At 43.7% G+C, this 18,690-nt stretch overlaps 1 protein-coding gene across 2 annotated transcripts in view; it reads left to right on the top strand.

Annotated features, from left to right (window-relative positions):
• Positions 1-18,690, top strand: part of kat6a (K(lysine) acetyltransferase 6A) — a 38,236-nt gene that overhangs the window by 3,793 nt on the left and 15,753 nt on the right. For both annotated transcript variants that reach the window (XM_085474505.1, XM_085474507.1), the window contains exons 3-7: positions 13,626-13,734; positions 15,235-15,350; positions 15,794-15,875; positions 16,160-16,274; positions 16,993-17,306. In XM_085474505.1, coding sequence (XP_085330631.1) covers positions 13,626-13,734; positions 15,235-15,350; positions 15,794-15,875; positions 16,160-16,274; positions 16,993-17,306 — 736 coding nt within the window. The remainder of the gene's footprint in view (positions 1-13,625; positions 13,735-15,234; positions 15,351-15,793; positions 15,876-16,159; positions 16,275-16,992; positions 17,307-18,690) is intronic.

Consider the following 18,690-nt stretch of genomic DNA (forward strand, 5'->3'; position numbering starts at 1 on the left):
ATCTTAGAAAGCTGGAGCAAGTCAGCTAGTCTGCCAGAGTGATGCTAGGTGAGTGGCTGGTGGGCTAGCAACACAGGATGAGAAGTTAAGGGGGAGTCACATGGCATCCAGCCTCCTGCAGGGACTGTGGACCAGCTGTGGGGCTGTTGCCTGTCAGGTGCTGTCGGGAGATGGGACAAAGAAAGAAAGGAAGCAAGGCAAGGGAAGGAACATAGACAAGTGAGAGAATAAGAGAGCAGGAGAGAGGTGGTCTGTAGCGTTGCCAGACGGAGAGGCTTGGATGACGCAAACTTTCAGGCTCCTGTAACCAGAAAGGGAGAGACGTAGCGGGAGGAGAAACTGAGGGAGACAGAATGAGTTGGAGAGAGGGCGAGGGAGAGGCAGACATGCAGGCGACAGAGGAGAGAGGGAACACACCCACTTTTGTAACCTGATCAGGGAGAGCAGCCGGCTGCTAACCTCTAGTTCTAAGGGCCAGAGATTTGTACACATACACACAGACTTGAACCCATTCTATTGCATGTTAAGACAAAAAAAAAGCAAGCAGACTGAGAGTGATGCCATCCTGGAAAAGAAACCACTCCCAGCAGGATGGAAAGGGTTCATCACAGGATGGAGGCGATCACTCAGATCAACTTTGGTTTGAATTGCAGTGACACGTCCTTCCAAATAAACCAAAACAATATCCGAAAGTCACCCTCCATGGCATAACGGGACTCACTGTAGGGGTCAGGCATTCAGGTTTTTCTTTTAACTCGACAGCCATCAGATTTGGAGAAGACTAGACTGATCATAAGCACTGTTTTGGCTGTCTTCTGGCTTTGTCTGGCCTCTGTGTGTACATGTCTGCAGCCACAGGGGCTCCTGCTTAAGGATGCCCATAGTCGTGCATGTGCACACACACAGAATAGGATTAGCCTAGAGAGCTGGCTGCAATCACATGGGCTCTGCCTAACACAGTGACCTGCTTGGCTGCAGATGATCCACCTCTTAAGACAAACAGAAATCAACCACCTCCTCTCTGACTCAGTGAGTGATCAGCCTGCTTTGCTGCCTCAGAGGCAAAATACAAACAGAATAAAGCATGCCTCAGTTTGAATGCATTGGTTCTACATAGATGAATGCATTGGTTTTTGCTTTCTTACCGTATGATCTGCCATGGTTCTTTTATTAGATTTGTTAGTTCACAGTAAATATTGGCAGAAGAGTCAATTGTAACACAAATGATTTCACTGAAAATGCCACCCTGTTGCATCAGTGAAATTTCATAATCAGCCTAAGAATATGAATTCAGTGGGCATGGATAGGGAGATTACTGCAGTTTCTTTTTGAAGCTTTGAGCTAAATGGTGCATGGAGAAGCTGCGGCAGCAGTGAGGAAATTGACATTTGTGTCTGGTAGTCACACAATATTCTGTTTTTCCTTTTTTGCCTGGTTTTTTTTTTTTTTCCCCCTCCCTCTTCTCAGCGCTTCTTCTTGTGCTGTGCCTTGATGAATCTCTCCAGGAGAAGGAACCACTCTGCCGCTCAATCATGTGTGTTTTGTGCGCCCCACGTTGCCGTGTTCTTGATGTATTTGTTAGTTTGTGTCTGTGTGAGTGGCACATGCGTCAAAGAGATAAAACTGTGCGCACGGAAGACCGAGAGACGGCGATGGTGCACGATCGCTCTGCTCCACTCGCTACTTTTCTACCCGCGCATCATTGCCATATTGCCCCGCATCATTGCTAACAGTTATGATTTCCCAAGGAAAGGAGGAGGGAGAGTGTGAGTAAAGGCAGCGGAGGGGGGAGGAAAATCAAAACAAATGGCTAAGCACTAGCATTGACCCCATTTGCAGGGAGATTTGTGTACTTAACTCGCTGATGTTTGCATCGGGGTGCTCCATTCAAACGGATCCCAGACCCTATTTCTGTCTCTCTGTCTCCCCCCTCTCTCACCCTAATAGGGTGCCATTGCCAGGTCATGCAGGGGGAGGTAAATGGGGGAGAAAAGTCAACCAGGGGTCATGGATATATAGATGGCAAACCTCATTGCCTCCCTGAGCACCCGTTAGCAGTATGAGGCTATGGCCATTAGGTGGGATGGGCTTGATGCTGGGCCTTTGTGTGCGTGTGTGTGTGTGTGTGTGTGTGTGTGTGTGTGTGTATATATATATATATATATATATATATATATCTCTGTGTGGGTATACTTGTGTGTGTCAGTGTGTGATGTTCTTCCAGTTATAATAGGAAAGAGCAATCTTCTTGCCCTGCATTTGCCCTCCGCTCAACAGCTGGAGCGGGGTTAACCAGAGTTCTCAATGTCGTCGTGCAGTGTCACGGCGAGGACGTGTGAAAAAAGCGACTTGTGAACAGCAACACAGTTGCAGAGCTATGTTTTTACACTTGTACCCCTTATTGCAGTGATTTCCCTCCAAAATGTCCCACTGACCTTTAACAGATTTGGCTGATGTTAGCGTCAAGCAAGTGAACTGTTTTGCATGGTCCAATATACTCCTAACGTTGGGCACTGCATGTTATTATTAAAGATGCCCTAATGTGTCGCTATCAGCTGATATTTTACTGATAACAAATTAGCAAATAAAATGACATTTATGTATCATTGTCACTGCGCAGCACCAGCAATACATAAATATATACATAGGCATCAGCTATGAACCACATGGATATTTAAACAATAATATTGGCCCAGAACCTTAAAATTGGTGCACAGTTTCATAAAACTTGCCTGATATGGTTAACCTTCACATGCTTCGTTGTGCTGCTTCATGTCTTGCTGTTACAGGAGAGAACTTTTGTGCTTTTTCCCTGGATGCATGGAAGCATTTTCCAGAGTTAGCGCTGCACCACAAAAATGCTGGGAAAATGACTAAGTTGGGTGCAATGAAGTGGTTTCCACCCCAAACCCCCAGTCTGGTGTTAGCTCGTCTTGAATTACAGATTTTTGACTGATCCAAAAAAAAATTTCAACAAGTGAAATAATTTGCCCCGCTTTCCCTTGGACAAGCACCAATTGTTTCCATTTTGACAGAAACCCGGCCTCGGCTGACCCCCCCATTAGTGTCCAAAGTTTTAAAAAAAAAGGAAAAAAAAAGTCTCATTCTGTACAGCTTTAAGCTCACGCTTCGCTGTAACCACAAGCACAATTCTTGTTTGACACTTGGTGGTACCTGCCAGCAGAGAGATGGGAAAACTGTTTTTAGCGTTCACTTATTTAAAGGGCCACTTTACTCAAAACACAATGGAGGCTCTTGATGGATTGAAAATTAATTGCACGCTATTTTGGTAATGGGATAATATGAGGATTTGCTGCTCTTCTCTGTTCTATTTATTGTGTTTTGTCAAATTAAAGCAGCCACCGGAGGATAACTGGTTGGTATTTGACACCATTTTCTACTTATTTGGATCAAACAATTAATTAGTTAATTGGGGGAAAATGAGCCAGCATTGACTATGATCAGTTACAGCCCTAAAGCACAACACTACACTGTCTTGGTTTGGCAACAGTTCCTAACTAATATGGCTTGGGTGGACTTGAACCCGGGACACTGAAGTAAGGACTAGCCTTTGGGTCATGGGTCACCTGCTCAAGCAGCTGAGCTATAGTGGTATACAGAGCTAGGGCTGTTCGATATAACGATATATATCGGATGACGATATAAAAACGTCTATCGTTTCATTTTACGCTGTCGTTTGTTTCGTGGTGTCGCAAAATAAACTGTTTACGGCAATATTTTTTTTCATCGTTTTGATGGTCACTGTAGTGGCTATATTAATTTCTTAAAGTTCTCTCTTTCTCTTATATTTTATATAACCACACTACAGACAGACAAGCGCCTGTTTTTATGCATTGTCGTTAGCAACAATGACGGTAACACCATCAAGTGTCCGCTTGTTTATGTTGCACATAAACCTTTCACAATAAAGCTCAAGATCCTGTTGAGACTTTTCAAAATAAACTGAATCACGTGAAAGAGCAGATTATTTACAGATGAGAAGTCAAAAAGAGCCGCCAGGCGCTAAAAAATAAACCTTATACTCAAGCGTTAGAACAGGCTTTTCCCCGCAGCACGCCGTGTAATAAATACTCACAAAGAAAACAGCGGCTGTTACAACTTATGTCTAAAAATGTATAGTTTCATGCATCGGTTAAAACACTCGACTCCAGCTACATGACGCGCAGCCGGAAACACTTCCCGCAAGTCGAGCTGCCTGAGATTCACAGAATTTACAGAAAATGTTACATTTTTGTGATTTATATCGTTATCGGACGATAGAATTCTTATATCAGGATATGAGATTTTGGTCATATCGCACAGCCCTATACAGAGGTAACAAAAGTTGTTTTCCTATGTGGTTTCATGCTATAGCCTTCCCTGAAGCACACAGACTGTACATGCTTGAACTTTTGCACGTTTGAAATAAGCGTGCATATGGGGCGCAGCTGCATTGATCCATCCCAAAGACACGTCAGATGATGGCTACCTCTGTCAGTGTGAATTGGAATTGTCACTTAGTGTAACCGTGTCATGCAGAGACATGAGCTTTCCCTTCTCTGCTCTCTGTTTTACCTGTCTGTAGACGCAGAGTGGAGTGACAAGTGGTGAAGATGAGTTTACTCAAACTGACACCTTGTTGTATTATTGTATGTCCTGTAAGAGCTTGACTAAGATGGACAGATATTTAAATGTCTGAAAGTCATGCTAAAATATCTGAATCTGGCTGGTCATTATGTTGAAATTTAGTTTTCATTTTTCAAGTTTTGATCACTTGCAGTTGGTGTTCATACACCTAAAATGTTTTTAGCAGTGTTCAGCTTTGGCACCAGCCAGGTTTCACTTGCCGTCTTGCAGTGAGACTCTGCGAGCCACATATTAACTGCTACGAACAGATGCAACTGGCCAAGAGTCTATAGAAGCTACATTAGCAGTAGTGGCAGTGCCCAAAGGGGAGCAGTAACCTCGAGCTCACCAGTGAGTGATGTGAATGGCATTTGGCACGGGAACCTTAGCTGTGTGAGGCCTCGCGTACGGCTAACCTCACCATCCCCACAAATGGAGCCAATGTGTTGAGCAGCTGTGGAAGTGACGGCTGGAGCACGGCCAGTCCCGCTTCGTTTGATGCCGTGATTTAGCTCCGTGCACCCTGGCTAACCTCGATGATTTTTTTTCTTCCTTTTTTAAATGGAGGGCGATGGCTCGGCTGAAGGGAGGGGACGCACTGCACATCGCAGGGTCTTCCGCAAGCTGTCGCTGGATAACGCAGCCCGGTTATTTTCACGTCACTACCCGGCCAATGGAGCTACAGGGATTTGAGATTTCAGATGCTTTATTTACTTTTACATGCCAGCTATTGTCACAAGAGCATCCGTGCGTGTAAGCCAACCGACAGCACGTCAAGGTGTGTCTCATGACTACCAGTGTTCAGACCATCTAATGATTCTCGGAGTGAGTGTTTGTGTGTTGTCTGGCTGCGCAGCGTGCCCTGTAACAGTGATCAATGAGTTTGTGTTGGAGGTTGGGGGGGGGGGGGGAACATAAGGGAAGTGTGGTGGTAGTGTTGGGGGGCCAGCTGAGATCAGGCTCCCATGTTAATGAGATCCTTGACTTGAGACAAGGACAACAGCAACGCTTTTCTCTCTTTTTCTCCCATTGCCTTTTATTCCAACACCCCCCACCACCACCTCCTTCATTTCTCCTTTCGTCCTTCCCTCCATTGTGCTCCCCTTCCTGTCTCCCTCCCCTGTCCTCTGTCTTTGAGAGAGCTGTGCATATGGAGGGGAAACCAGGTCACCACCATTTTTTTAAAAATGTATTTTTGTTAATAACCTATTATCCCTCTGAACACGGCATTCATGTTAACACACAGGAGGAGAGTTGACTGTTCTGTGGTTAATGGATCCATAAAACATCAGTGGGTGTGTCAGCTGGATCAGACTAGGCTGTCTTCAACTGTTGTACAACTGTTGTTCTAGGTGACTTTTTTTTTTTAAGGGGAAACCTTTTACTTGTATGACAGGTTTTTATGGGGTTTTCTTTTTAATGCCGTCTTGTAAAAGCAGGTAGCTAATAACAGTTACAGTAAGGTGTGTCTTTTTTTGTGGCTTCCAAATAATCCTCGGAGCCAAAATGTGTAAACGCCAGCTCAACGTAGATCCGCACAAACACGCACGCCTCAAGTTAAATGTCGAAGAAGTCTGAGAGGTTTCTGGAATATCGCCGTGGCGCAACAAGGGCTCTGGCAACTAGCGCTTTAAAAGGAAAGGTTGAAACTGGGAAGACGGCTGTTCCTGGGAAGAATTTGAGATTCACACTTCCAAGAGGATTGGCTTTTCCTTTTCATTTGTAGTGGCAGTCAGTAACTGAAGCCTCGCTGTAGCGCGCGTCTCTAAACAAGGTGTCTGCGTGAAAGGCAGCACGCCCTCTCCCTCTCACTCTTTCTCAGCTCTTGTTTACTCGAGCGCTCAGAGGCCGAGTGGGAGCAGTTGACCTCCTCCGGCATGGAAGGGGTTAAAGCGCCAGGAATGATTGAGGTGTTGGTAGCACGCAGGCTGCTCCGAGGACTGGTGCACATTCTTTCTTTCTCCCTCGCTCATTGCTTTCCCTTCCCTCTCCTGCCCTCTGGATTGTTATTTTTGTCCTCGCTGTCTTTTTTTTTTTTTCCACACAGCGCTCCTCCTTTTTTTTTTTTTTTTTTTCTCCTTGTTGTTGCTGACTTCCATTTCTTTTTAGTGAAATTGTCGACTTGTTTTGTAGCTCAGTTATTTTCATAATGCTGATGGAGATTGGTAATGACTTGTTTTTCATTTTCGCAGTATAAACTAGTGCACGATCACCATTTATAGAAGTTTTGCCTGTAAAGTTGTAAAACCTTTTCACAGATAGAGCCGGCGCGTATATGTTTCTCCACAGCTAAGCCTCTGTCCTCCTCCTGTGCTCTCTGCATGTCTCTGCTTATCTGCCTCTTCTTTGCCTGCTCCATTCCTCTCTCCATTTACCTCTCACTTTCTTATTGTATCCCCTTTTCTCTCTCAGTCCCTGCACTGTTTAGGGTGGGGGGTGCTGAAGCAGCCTGAGTTAGAAGGAAATGAACCCAATAAATCAAGCTCTTGTCCTCGTCTCCTCCCTGCCAGAGCAAGCGGCCTACCTAGCTCGGCGCAGCTACGTGCATTTACCCTGCTGTGCTGTAAAAACCTTAACACCAGCTTCACTCACTGCCATGTTGGTGTTTCCTTTGTACTTCTTGTGTCGTTAATAAAGGAGAGCACCTTTATTGTTAGGGTTGTGTTGATTAAAAAGTGTCCTTGAGACAGATGATGTTTAGAGTTTCCAATAAAGGTCAAATTTGTCCTGTTTTTCTGTGTCTGTCTCGGTTTGGTTTTAAATTACAAACTAACATAACTGTGCCTTCTGGGAGACATTAAGGGTTTTTTTTATCTTCTTTTTGTACCCCTCTGCTTTCTGTTAAGCCGTGCATGTGTCGGTGAAACTGCACAAGCACATGGCAGGTGACAACAAGCATTTATCCATCTAAGAGATCGACAGAGAGCCAGCTCAGGTTGTCACTTTGTGGATTCACAGTATGTTTAGTGTGTTAAGAGGCCCCATCTGATTAAAGATGAAGGTTTCAAAGTCATGATGACAGAGTGCCAGTTTCAGGGTGATCGAGGGCGGCACAGGAAGAAAGATGCACACATCACGTACTCTTGGTTTCTGTAGGCAGTGTAAAAGATACCGCGATGAAAGTAGACCTGCTGATGTGACTGAAAGCACATGCCAATAAGCACCCACTGGATAGTTTTGCTTTCTGACACTTAAAACGACCTAACATTTATAAAATGGTCTGAATGTGGCATTCACTATGACTCAAAATAAGTGACTGAGCCCTGAAACCCAACAGAGAAGTGATTACACAGGTCTTTAAGTGCAGTTTTCCCAGAAACTACTGTTTATCGCCCCCGGTTGCCATTAAATGTGGGTTTAAGGCACTTCAGTGTTGCTTTACTTTGCAGACCAGGAAGTAAAATCCTTTTATTTTTTTTTATATATACCGTATTTCCCGGACTACAAAGCGCACCTGAATATTAGCCGCACAAGCTAAAATCAGGGGAAAATCCTGTTTTGTACATACATTAGCCGCACCTGACTAAAAGCCGCAGGTGTTTCCATGTTGACTTATCATATGTAAGAGAATATGCACAAAGCGAATTGTCAGGAAAGAGATGGCTGTTTGGAGACACATCCCTTTTATTAATATTTTGAAAAACAAGTTATGGGTACATATTTGCATAACTTTTTAGGTATATGTATAAGTAGCGGTAATTACAAGTAGGAAACATGTACTGTGCTTCATAAATGAGTAACAAATGTAGTACATAACAATAACCTACAGCACACCAGAAAAATAGATTGGACTACCTTTTAGGCTCAGGTGCAGTGACACGGCTTTAACAAGAAGAAAAGTCAGTCATTCACCACCATCTTTCTCTTCTTCCTGCGCACTAAAACCACCAAAGTCCTCTTCTCCAGTGTCGGATACGAACAGGCTCAGGATGGCTACGTCATCCACTGTCAGCTTCTTTCCTTTGTTGTCAGTGTCAGAGTCGAACACCCTCTGAAGGGCCGTGGCGGTGTCCTCCTCTCCATCATGCAGCAGTCCAGCCCTTCGAAATCCGTTGGTGATCATGGATGTTTTTACACTTTTCCACGCTGTCAGATTCCACCGGTGGAGTTGGGCATAACTTGCTTTTCGCACGTTTATCGCCGCACATCATCCACGACTCCCGCTGAACGCATAGCACTACTTTGAAGTTTGTTTTTCGCGCTACTTTTACGGCACTATGTTGCCTGGCGGATGGACATGTGACCAACATACCACTCTTGAACCCGATACTGTGTGTCTGATCACATGCCCTTCCGCCAGGCAATGTAGTGCCGTACAACACCGGAACAAACAAAACAAATCGTCTTACGATATGACAAAAATCATGGACAATCCATAGAAAAGCCGCACCTGACTAAAAGCCGCAGGGTTCAAAGCTGGTGCAAAAAGTAGCGGCTTATAGCCCGACAATTACGGTGTATATATATGTGTGTGTGTGTGTGTATATATATATATATATATATATATATATATATATATATATATGGGAGTTCGCCTTGTAATCGGAAGGTTGCCGGTTCGAGCCCCGGCTTGGACAGTCTCGGTCGTTGTGTCCTTGGGCAAGACACTTCACCCGTTGCCTACTGGTGGTGGTCAGAGGGCCCGGTGGCGCCAGTGTCCGGCAGCCTCGCCTCTGTCAGTGCGCCCCAGGGTGGCTGTGGCTACAATGTAGCTTGCCATCACCAGTGTGTGAATGTGTGTGTGAATGGGTGGATGACTGGATATGTAAAGCGCTTTGGGGTCCTTAGGGACTAGTAAAGCGCTATATAAATACAGGCCATTTACCATTATATATGTATGTATATATGTATATATGTATATTATATATGTATATATGTATGTATATGTGTGTGTGTATATATATATATATATATATATATATATATATATATATATATATATAAACAAAACACCCAGCACGCCCCTGTGGCCGGTTTATCCTTCAAGCTCGGGTCCTCTACCAGAGGCCTGGGAGCTTGAGGGTCCTGCGCAGTATCTTAGCTGTTCCCAGGACTGCAGAGATCTCCGACATCGGACATATTTATTTATTAGGGGTGCAACGATACACAAAATTCACGGTTCGGTTCGATACTTTGGTGTCACGGTTCGATATTTTTTCGATACAAAAAAAATGTTCATGCCTTTTTAATTTGTCATTTATTAAAATTATAAATATATATTTTAACTCAAAAGTACAGTTTTTAAATTTAACCCTAACCCTTGTGCGTGTTTTTTATTTTGACAGCGAATGCGCACCTGCGGACCACTTATGTGCAGCCCTGGTTATTTAGCTCATCATATTGCAGCCACAGAAATTCTTTTGTCCATGAAACCATAAAGCTGCACTTTCTTTTTGCCTTATAGTCTGATTTGTCATAACTTCTCCGTTTTGTGGTAAGCTTTTCTTTGGCTGTCACTTCTTCACCCTGACCTGTCTTATTTGGCTCAGCAGAACTAAAATATATATCCTGCTGCTTTTACACACGCACTCACATAAGCTCAGCGATTCTCTGTGCGATCAACCTCTCACATGTTTAAGCTTGCTGCGGGAGATTTCACTTGTCATGTTTGCATGGTAAGCTAACGATTAATAAGACGATGTCAGAGGAATTGGTGCACAAATTATCATCACTCACAGATCAGTGCTGTCGCTCTCTATACACAGTTCGCACGATTGCAAAGTGAAAGCAAAAAAACAAGCGCAAATTCAAACGCGACTTCAATATGTCACATATTGACAGTGGCTCACCGATGCCAATGACATAATTACACAGCTACATTTCTGAAAGAATGCAAAAGCATTGACATATATTTTTCCTTCCTACAATAGCCCGACGGGCAGGGAAGAGAGAGATTTTGGTAGCCCGACTGAAAAAATCGCTAGCTCCGGGACGTCAGGCTAGTGATATTGCGAGCCCTGTATCTGATTGAGGAATCACTCATCTTTGGAAAAGAGAGTTTATTACAGAGAAATGTCTCTTTCCAAAATAAAAGCTATACTATCCGCTTCTTCTGGGCTATATTCTCAGCAGCATAAGGAGAATCATGTGCTAACAGCTGTCTAAATGACTCGGCTAAAGTTAGTAGCATGCTTGTTGTTTTTGTCTTTGCACTAGGATGATGTCGGTGTAAATGTGCAGTCATATTCGTTGTGTTCCCACTAGTGCTTTCAGGTTAATCTCGTTGAAATTACCTTAACGCCACAACACGGCAAATCTCCGTTAACGAGCTACCGCCGATCGCCCCGTGCATGGGGCTAGACGGCCAACACGTTAACGAGCTAACTGCGCTAACACACTAGTTCCCACCCATGTAATTGAGCATTGCATGGCACATCCAACATACTGTTTTACTTTAGTCCATGACTCGCTTACCTTCAGGGTCATACGTCACATGAAAACCAAAATAATTCCAAACGCCAGATCTGAATGAGGGTGGGGGAGGTGCCCTGTGCTCTTCCTTCTGACTATGCTGTCTGTTGAGCGCTCAGTGGATCTGCGCTCGACAGTGCAGCCTAGGCGGAGTAGTCGAACGCAGATTCACTGAGCGCTCAACACAGACAGCATCGTCAGAAGGAAAGTTGATAAAATAAATTACAAATGTTGTATTGTTCGATACATATGCGTACCGAACCGAAAGCACTGTATCGAACGGTTCAATATCGATACGAATACCTTTGCACCCCTAATATATATATATATATATATATTATTATTATTATTTTTTTTTTAAATTTATTTATTACTGTCTCCATGCTAGAAGCAGTTGATGCTTGCTACTGTTGTGCCTTTTCCATTTTTTCTTTGTTCCCCTTCCTGAGCAATGACACCTTTCGTTTGAAGAAGACTTCAGTGAGCTGCAGTATGAATGCTAATGTGTTTGTGTTGATATCACATTTGCGTACCCGTGACATTAGTCGTTATAATGCATCTGTGTGATATCTGATACAAACGATAACTGGTCTGGGTAGCACCAAAGTGTAGTGGGTTGCACATTTGCTTAATGTCTAAAAGGTCCCCAGTTTGAGACCAGCAGAGGACACTCTGTGTCAGGAAGGGCATCTAGAGTAAAAATCTTCCAAATCAAATATGTGGTGCTGTCTGCTGTTGCGACCCACTGTGAGTAGAACAGAGGGTACAGCTGAGAGAGGATTGTTCAAGACGGTTTGGTCTTTGAGAGCCCAGCAATCAAAGCATGTGCTCTTGAAAAGTTATCACAGGTCCAAGACTTGGGTCCTGTTTTCAGTAGCGGAGACGCAGAGAAGCGTCTCTGCTGCATCGGATGTTTGGGCTGATATTCAGTGCAGGATTCAGACTGAATGTAAGAGCTCAGGGTGGTTTACAAATGCTCCACATTGTCTCAGCTTGCAGAAGAGTCTTTTTCCTCTGTGACTGCTGGCACGCACTGGACCAGATATCATGCAGAATCGTTTTCACCAGTGGGTTTTCCTTTACTCTTCTGCCACAGAGCTGAGAACATGGAAGCAGTCAGGCAACAGATGTCGTTAGGACAGTGTTTCCCATCTCAGCCACAGAGCTCTGTAGCTCCTCCAGAGTGTTCATCACAAGTGTTTTTCTCACAGTCAGTGGCTGTGCCACAGTTGCATCTTATTTTCTTCTAATAAACACGCTGTAGTTGAGCTTTGATTTTCGTGCCTTGGAGAAGCCTCTAGTTCTCTTCTTGTTTGGTGCGTTTTCAGGCCTTTTTTTGTGTTTATGTTTCTTGTCCTAATGAAGTTCTAAACAGGCATTGGCTGAACCTCAGAACATGTGGAAGTTATTTTTAACTCAGAATTGCTTGGCACACCTTTACAGCTAGCAATCATGTGGGCTAAGCTGTTCATTATTCAGCATTTTCTTCTTCTTCTTCTTTTTTTTTTAAAGCAGGCTAGCATCAAAGTTGATTTTAGCAGGACGACAGGTCACCATGCAAGACTAACAATTTTAAAGTCATAGCACAAGTTCTCCTGGCATTTATTTGTATCTGTTTGCATACAGTAACATTTATGCAGGCTGTAAGTAAGAAAACCAAAGTATAAATTATTATGGCTGCATTTTAACGTTAGGCTTAGTCATTCTGTTTGAAGCTGCTTAACAGATAAAAGAAAATTACTGGTTGCGTACGAGTAAACTGTCACTTCCCCTCGGGGCTTCCAGGATCCAGAAACTTTGAAGGAGAGTCACCTCATGTCCTTCCTCCTCCCCACCCCCTGTTGTGCTTGTTTCTGTGAAGTGCACCTGCAGTGCTTAAGGGATGTGATTTTTCAGCTTTATTGGACACACAAGTCTTATTTGATGTCTAACAAAACGTTATCCAGCCTTTTGTTTTCATGGACACAAACCTGGCTTAGGTTTGTGCGTGCGCGCATATGAGATATCGGGCTTGTTTTGTGCCTGAGCACACACCTGCTGCTGCCACGGATTGTGCTTTCAGGGGACCCGCTAAAAGATTCATGCAGTCGCAGAACTGAATATCTAATGGTATGTTTCAGGGAGAAAAACGTGTCAAAATGGGACACGCTGCAGTGGAACTACGCGCCTGAGCCAGTACGAGCTAAGGAGCCCAGTCCCAGCTTTTGATCAAACAGCAGAGGAGTCAGCAGAGACGGTGACACATGATGGCAGTCTCTAACGTGACACGCCACATAAATTATACAAAGCCGCTAATCATAGTGGCTCTTGTGTTCTTCATCATCTTAAAACTCTTTGTTCAGAAATCCACATGTGCTCCAGAGGTGTTGTTGTAGCGTTCATTCAGTTCACTGTTAGCGTCTTAATACACACAGCAGCAGTCATCCGCTGTGGCGGGACACACAAGGCCACTTTGTTTGTTTTCATTTGTACAATGAAGCTGTTAAGTTGACTGACAGTCTCGACTCTTTTTTTTTTTTTTTTTCCCCCTTCCCCTTTCTTCTCTCCCGCGTCCCCCCCTCTTCCCGTCTGCTCTGTCCCTCTGCCAGCCGGTGGCGGAGCCCATCCCCATCTGCAGCTTCTGTTTGGGGACCAAGGAGCAGAATCGCGACAAGAAGCCAGAGGAGCTCATCTCCTGCGCCGACTGTGGCAACAGCGGTGAGTGCCGCCTACAAGACTCTGCACTATTCAGGTTTTGTAGAGAGAACAGATACAGCACAAGAGGAGCCAATCAGCTGTCTGCAAAAAAACATCCATGTAACTGGTGGTGACACATTAAAGAAGTTATTTTAAAAAAGCATGCATTCAGACTCATAGACTGTGGCTTTAAAATATGATGGGATCTTAGGAAGATGTAAACTTCACAGTGTGTGCATGCACACACGCGCAGCTGTCTCTGGTGCTTCATCTTTTATGTTGCTACTTAATTGATACTTCAACTGCATTTATGTACAAACGCAGCTGCTGTCAGACATTTAAAGGCAGCTTACACTTCACTGCTTTCACCCTTTGATGGCAGTTCAATAAGTCCATAATAATCATAAGGATTTTGGTCAGCATAGTAATCTTGATCATTTAACACTGTTATTCATTAAGTCGACAGATATCGTACAGTTTGGACCTAAACACACGTCTTCTTTTCAAATAAGGGATTTCCTTGAACATGAATTCAAATGGAAAAAAAAAAAACAGATTATCACACAAGGTGGCAAACAGGCTCGTGATATATGGACCCAGACTAGCAGGTGTTGACCATCTTGCAGTGGCAGGACCCTGCACACTTCAGCTGACTCCCACATCCAACAAACAAACACGTGATAGACCCTAAGCAGTGTGGAGACAGAGGCCCTCTTTTGATTATCTTGGCTGATATGTAGTAAACTAAGAATGAGTTGGAGCTGTTGGGGACAAAAACATACCTACGAGTACACATTGGTATTAACAAAAGGCCTGCAGGTGATTTATTTATAGTGAAAATTAATGCAAAAGTTATTTATGTATTCAGATTATTTTGTTTTCACAGTTGTTTGGAGCCAATTTCGTAACTGAAATTGATACTTAATTAACCGCCCAGACCTCCAGTTGATTCGGTCTAAGTGGCTACTGACACTCAGCAGCTCATCAGTCTATTAAACTGTCCAGTCATGTTCTTCACTCTTCTCAGTAATACTTTACACTTCAACTTCATTTAGTATCTGAACATAACATTGTTTAATTATGAACGGGTGTGGTTCTTAAACTTGAACCCAGTTGATATTCCTGGTTCAATTTTTGGTTTTATTGGCATGCAAGTTGTAGTACTCCTGCTAAGGCCCGACATCTCTTATCGGAAGCAGACAAGCGTGTTCCTCTTCTTCCCTCAGAGGGGTTTCGTCCCAGACAAGGCCGTCTTGTTTGCCGCTCTTCAAACATTGCAAAAGCACGGCTCTGACAGATTGTCATTTATGTTTTAACACACTCTTTGCAGCCAGGTTTGATTCAGTGAGGGCTTCCAGTTCCAAAAGGACTTTCTTTCTTTTCTTTTTTCCTTCAATGATGCAAGTGGGTCACAACTGTCAGTCAGCAGCAAACATAAAAAAAAATAGAGTGAGAGTGTGAGAGAAAAGTGTGTGTGATGTTGACGTGCTTGTTTGTGTATGTGTGTCTGTCTACCTGCAGGCCACCCGTCCTGTCTCAAATTCTCCCCGGAGCTCACAGTGCGAGTCAAGGCTCTGTGGTGGCAGTGCATCGAATGCAAGACTTGCAGCAGCTGTCAGGATCAAGGAAAGAATGCGGTGAGTGGATGAAGGAATATGGCGTCCTGGCAGCCTGACAGTCGCTGTGAACGCTCGATCTTCAGCTTAAGTGCCAGATAGAGATGCTGATAGACATCAGTGTCTCTATCCAGGGATTGATCCTGGGAATGAGCTATTTTAGTCAGCATCGGCATGATTTCACTCTTTTCTCTTACTTGTCAGGCGAGGTATGATTGTTATTCAAATGTTTGCGGAGAGGTTAAGAGGAAAATTCACAACATGCTGCCAGTTGCACAATGATGAAACAGGCTATGAGGACGGAGGGAAGGCAAAGTATGCAAAACTCTCATCACAATATGGAATTAAAATGAGCTCAGCAGCTTTGATCAGCGGTGTCACCTGTATTTACTTAGTGGATTATATGTTGTTCTACTACTCGTGTGACCTGAAGACGATTGTCATTATTTTGTGTCTCTCTGCAGGACAACATGTTGTTCTGCGACTCCTGTGACCGGGGCTTCCACATGGAGTGCTGCGATCCTCCTCTCACGCGGATGCCAAAAGGTAATTAAACAAGACTCGTATCCCGTCTCCATTATCTGCTCCGAGCCAAACTCGTACCTGTTATTCCTCCGATTGACCACACAGCGCTCCTACATTGCTCTTCTGCATCGCCGTTATGATGGCAGTTAATGATTAAACCATCTCCTGAGCTGATGGCTCTCACTCTAATGCATCACTGTTAAGCACTAATGCATTACAAGCTTCCCAGAGCCTGTTTGTATGTGCACCGAAGCCGGTACTGTCTCAGTGTGTGAACACTTCCATTTTTCCTCTTCGTCTCCTAGGCATGTGGATTTGTCAAATCTGCCAACCAAGGAAAAAGGGAAAGAAGCTTTTACACGAAAAGGCTGCGCAAATCAAACGGCGCTACAACGCACCGCTGGGACGGCCCAAGAACAGGTACACAAACGTCTTCAACTAATTCTGTCTGAGGCGGTGTCACTGCGATGGAGAGCACCTGTGTCTGCTTCATCACAGACCCAAGGTGTTTGAGAGTATGGAGGACTTAGAAACCACTTAGTAATCAGATGTTTTCTAAGGGGTATATAATGGTGTCTGTCATAATTAACATAAAAAACATGTATAGAATGAGATCAAATAATCAGATAAATGGTTAAATTAATGGTGAAATGACTAAAAGCAAATGAATACTAGAATCAACACAAAGACAGATTTACAGCAGTAGTAAACCTACTAGTGCTGTATTTTATTTAAAATGAAATAAAATGCATTTAATGGGATTAATAGTGATTAATCACCTTAAGGTGCCATTCACGACACTTTTATTATTATTATCATTATTTTCTTATGTTTAATATTGACTGTTTTGGTCCTCCATACTAACGAATGCCATGCAGAAATTTGAGACACTGATAGTAATGAGATCTTACCCTTAAAGAGTAATGCCAAAGGGTTTTTTTTTTTTTTTTTTTTTTGGTATATATAATAATGCAGTAAGGTGGTTCCAAGTATGTTGGAGATTGTACTGCACACCAACCACTGTGTGCACACTGTGGCATACACAGATAAATGCATGTTTAGGTGGTTTTTGCACTGCAGAGTGATTACAATGTGTGACCGATTGTGACTTTGACCCTAACACTTTTGTCTTCTGCAGGCCGGGGCGGCCCTTTAAGAAGCTGGGAGGGCGCGGTCGGCGGAAGCGCTCGGCCTCAGCAAACTCTTCCTCCAGCTCCTCCTGCGAAGGTTACCCCGGAGACGACAGGCTGCTTTTTTCCATGCGGGAGGACGGCGACCTGTCACACAGCAGCCTGCGCTTCAACAACAAGACCAAGGGCCTCATCGATGCCCTCACAAAGTTCTTCACGCCATCTCCCGAGGGCCGCAAGGCACGGCAGGAAGTGGTGGACTACTCACAGCAGTGCCGCATCCGAAAGAAAGCCAGTCGCAAAGGCGAAGGAGATGACAGAGGTGGGAAAGATCAGCTTGTTTTTTTGTTTTTTGCTCATACCATCAGACAGTTTAGATTCACATTTGCCATGAAAACAAAACTTTGAGATAAAGTAACGCACATAAAGACATGTTAATGATCTGTTATGTTTAATGAGAGAGCAACAGCACAGAAATGAAACACAAACGGTAAAAAAAAAAAAGTTAATATCTGAATCAATTACATAAATTGACCTTTTTAAAAAAACGTGCTCTATTTTCATGAGTCCTTTGCAGGTGCTTTGCTTACAGACTCTGTAGGTATCAGCTGTTACTGTGAAGCATTCACATTGCTTTTGTGTTCTTTGTCCCTCTTTTATAGACGATTCAGCCGTGATGTTACTTATTTTGAAATTGTAGGTCAAGGCTAAAAATCGTGTGGAATTGCTTTATTTTTTTTCCTCAGCCGGAGAAAATGATTGCTTATGCATTTAAAGAAATTGCTTTTGTAATTTGAAGTGTCCGCCTGCAGGTCTGTTTCCATTGAAATCTCTTAGAGTAAAAGCAGAGAGTTATAAGTAAAGAATAAATGTGACAGAGCAGCAGCGCTTCCTTCAGGTTTCTGCGGCACCCATGTGTGTTTTAGAAAGAATGAAGAACACCCTCATCATCCATTATCACAAGTCTCTTCCACTCTTGCCTGTGTTGCTAATGTGTGTTTACTGCCTGCAGCAAGCAAAACAAATAAGACTGTCTTAGCTATCAGCTAACTTAATAAATATGTGGAAAGTAACCTGGCAGCTTTAATTTAGCTGATAATATTTCACGTCACGGGGTTTAGCGTGAGTAAAGTGCTGCTTTTGTGGAAAACTGCAAACTTGTTGAACAGCTGGTGTGATGTTTTTGATCGCTCTTAAAGTCAGAAGTGAGGTTGTTGTCAAGTGTAGAAAAACGGTGTCTTTCGCTTTAACCAGGCTTTGCTGTGTGTCACGCTGAGATTACAGACCGTAGCTCGAGCACAAATGACGCCAAACTGCGGCAAAGAACAAGCAGCGGTTTTGTTCCCGTTCATTCAACCGATGTATTGTGAAAAAACGCCTTAAAAACAGATCATATGCCAAATTGGACGTATAATTTGCGCTTCGCTGCGTCATTAAATCAGAAACGGCGCGGCCCGTACGTTCGTTCTCCACACAAGCTGAGGGAGCATGATTTGTTGTGAAGCAATTAGAGCAGCGATCACTGGGCGCAGCGTGCATGTCGGCGATGTGACTTATTTTGGAGACGGAGGAAAGCGTGGCCAGATGAAGAATGGCAGCGACGGGAGCAACGTCCTAAAAGTAGTGGAGATACGAACGTCCGCTTCCTGTCAGAACTTTCAGAATAAAATGGGACTGATTATGGATGAAGAGATTTGTGAGTTGTG

The sequence above is a fragment of the Copadichromis virginalis genome, linkage group LG12, assembly GCF_057382275.1.
Source record: "Copadichromis virginalis isolate Kocher_CV1m ecotype Utaka linkage group LG12, C_Virginalis_male_GT1.1, whole genome shotgun sequence".
Taxonomy (NCBI): Eukaryota; Metazoa; Chordata; class Actinopteri; order Cichliformes; family Cichlidae; genus Copadichromis; species Copadichromis virginalis.